We start from the raw sequence: 2,012 nt of genomic DNA, 5'->3' as shown, positions 1-2,012 counted from the left end.
TTGAGTGAGATATCTCATTCAACTAAATTTAATTTCCTAATTTGCATCTAATTTCTTAATTTCAGGGATGTTTGAAAATCTTACAAAGAATAGGAAAATATTTATTTTTTCTATATAGAACGCTACTTGTTCTGCATAAAGATTAAATTTTCAGTTATCATTGTACTGTCTCTGTTACTACTTTACTTTTCTATAACACTTGCATGTAAGATAGAAGAATAACACTTAAAAAAAGAATATTCAATTTTATTTCAATATACAATTGAAACATTCATTTTTTATGATATTAGAGCTTTCTTGAGAACAGTTAGATTCTGTTTCTCTGTTGCTTAAGAAACCCAGGTGCAACCTCACACCTGCTGAGCCTAGTTCCTTCTCATCTAAGTTTGTTGCCTGTCTTTTTTTTACAAATGGTGATAACTTGAGCAGATTGAAAACAGTAATTGGGGTACAGGGATATAGTCAATTCAAAAAAAAAAAAAAGAGAGAGAAATTCCTGCAAGGTGATTATCTAAAGCTCAGAGGTGTCCTTTTCTCTAAAAATGTACAGCCACACACTAGTCTTCCATTCTGATACTCTTCATGCCCAGGTCTCATCACAGAAGCCTAAATTTTATTCCTGCATTCTTAAAACCGCTCTTGTACATAATGCCTTTCAAGATGTATGGTCTGTGTTTGCTATGTGGATAAAGATATTCAAATCTCTTGAGATTTTTTTTTAGAGTAAGGCTGTATGTAGAAGCTGTGGGCATCCAGGGAAAATTCTTGGTTAAAGAAAGAAAAACATCTGGAGTAGGAGATGGCAAGCGACTCTGCTGGACATGATTGAGTGACTGAACAGTAACAAAACCCAGTATTCTTGTCTGTAAAATTCCATGGACAATGGAGACTGGTGGGCTACAGTCCATGGGGTGGAAAAGAGTTGGACATGACTGCTGCTGCTGCTAAGTCACTTCAGTCGTGTTGGACTCTGTGCGACCCCATAGATGGCAGCCTACCAGGCTCCTCCGCCCATGAGATTTTCCAGGCAAGAGTACTGGAGTGGGGTGCCATTGCCTTCTCCGGGACATGACTGAGCACAGCCAAAATTAGTGCATAGCCCCCTAAATCTGAGCTTTCCAAAGCCCATTAACAGAAACAATGACAATACAAATCTTAGTTGACACATTGCTAATAAATAACAACATTTACAGCATATTTGGATGGCAGAATAAAGAGTTTATTAAAATCAAATTATTTGACTTTCCATCTATCTTTGGGAGATGTGCAAAACCATAAATTCTATCTACCATTCAGTTTGAATTTGTCATTAACTTTGTACGTTGACAGAGTTAATTTATCACCCCAAGTCTGAGGGTTAGAGAGGTAAAGAATTGCCAGTGATCAGGAAATATTAGAATACTTTTCAATGGAGCAGATTAGGATAACAGATAATTAGGGTACAAAATCTAAATTTCTCAAATGAATTTGGCTCTTCTACAAGTTAATCAGTAGAAGCCAGATATACAGGTTGGTCAGTAGCAAGATTAATGGAAACTTCTGCAGGGAAAATTAATTGGGTGCCAGAATCTGGATCCACAGCCCAGGGAAGGGAAGCCACAGACTCCATAGCCCAGGGGTCTGAAGACACAGGATCCACAGCCCACTGAGTAGCACCTTCTGGATCCAGAGCTCAAGGAGCTGCAGCTGCTGGACTTACAGCTCAGAGACCCACAGTGAGCTGTCTGGCAGGGAATGGAGAAGGTGGAGGTCCTCCGACGGTAGCAGGATGTCTGGCAGGGACGAGACACCACACGGAACGTCTGAGTCCTGATGGGCTCACAGCAGGTCTCTTGACTGTAGAGAGAGGAGCCCAGCTGGCAGGAACTGCGAGGGCAGAGGTCAGTCCTGTAGACCAGGTTGCTGGGGAAGGAGGAACCACAGGAGGAGCCTGAGTAGCTCAGGCGGTCCCCAAGGGAGCAGGAGGAGAAGGTTCTGGAACAACAGTTGTAGGACATGTTGACAGGAGATGT

At 41.3% G+C, this 2,012-nt stretch overlaps 1 protein-coding gene across 1 annotated transcript; it reads right to left on the bottom strand.

Moving 5' to 3' along the window:
* Window positions 1–1,350: 1,350 nt before the first annotated feature.
* Window positions 1,351–2,012, bottom strand: LOC113898470 (keratin-associated protein 13-1-like). The gene has a single exon (XM_027551674.1). The coding sequence runs from the start codon at window positions 1,995–1,997 to the stop codon at window positions 1,527–1,529; it is 471 nt and encodes a 156-aa protein (XP_027407475.1). The 5' UTR covers window positions 1,998–2,012; the 3' UTR covers window positions 1,351–1,526.

Source organism: Bos indicus x Bos taurus, chromosome 1 (genome assembly GCF_003369695.1).
Source record: "Bos indicus x Bos taurus breed Angus x Brahman F1 hybrid chromosome 1, Bos_hybrid_MaternalHap_v2.0, whole genome shotgun sequence".
NCBI classification, from domain to species: domain Eukaryota; kingdom Metazoa; phylum Chordata; class Mammalia; order Artiodactyla; family Bovidae; genus Bos; species Bos indicus x Bos taurus.
This window is presented reverse-complemented; position numbering and strand designations above follow the sequence as displayed.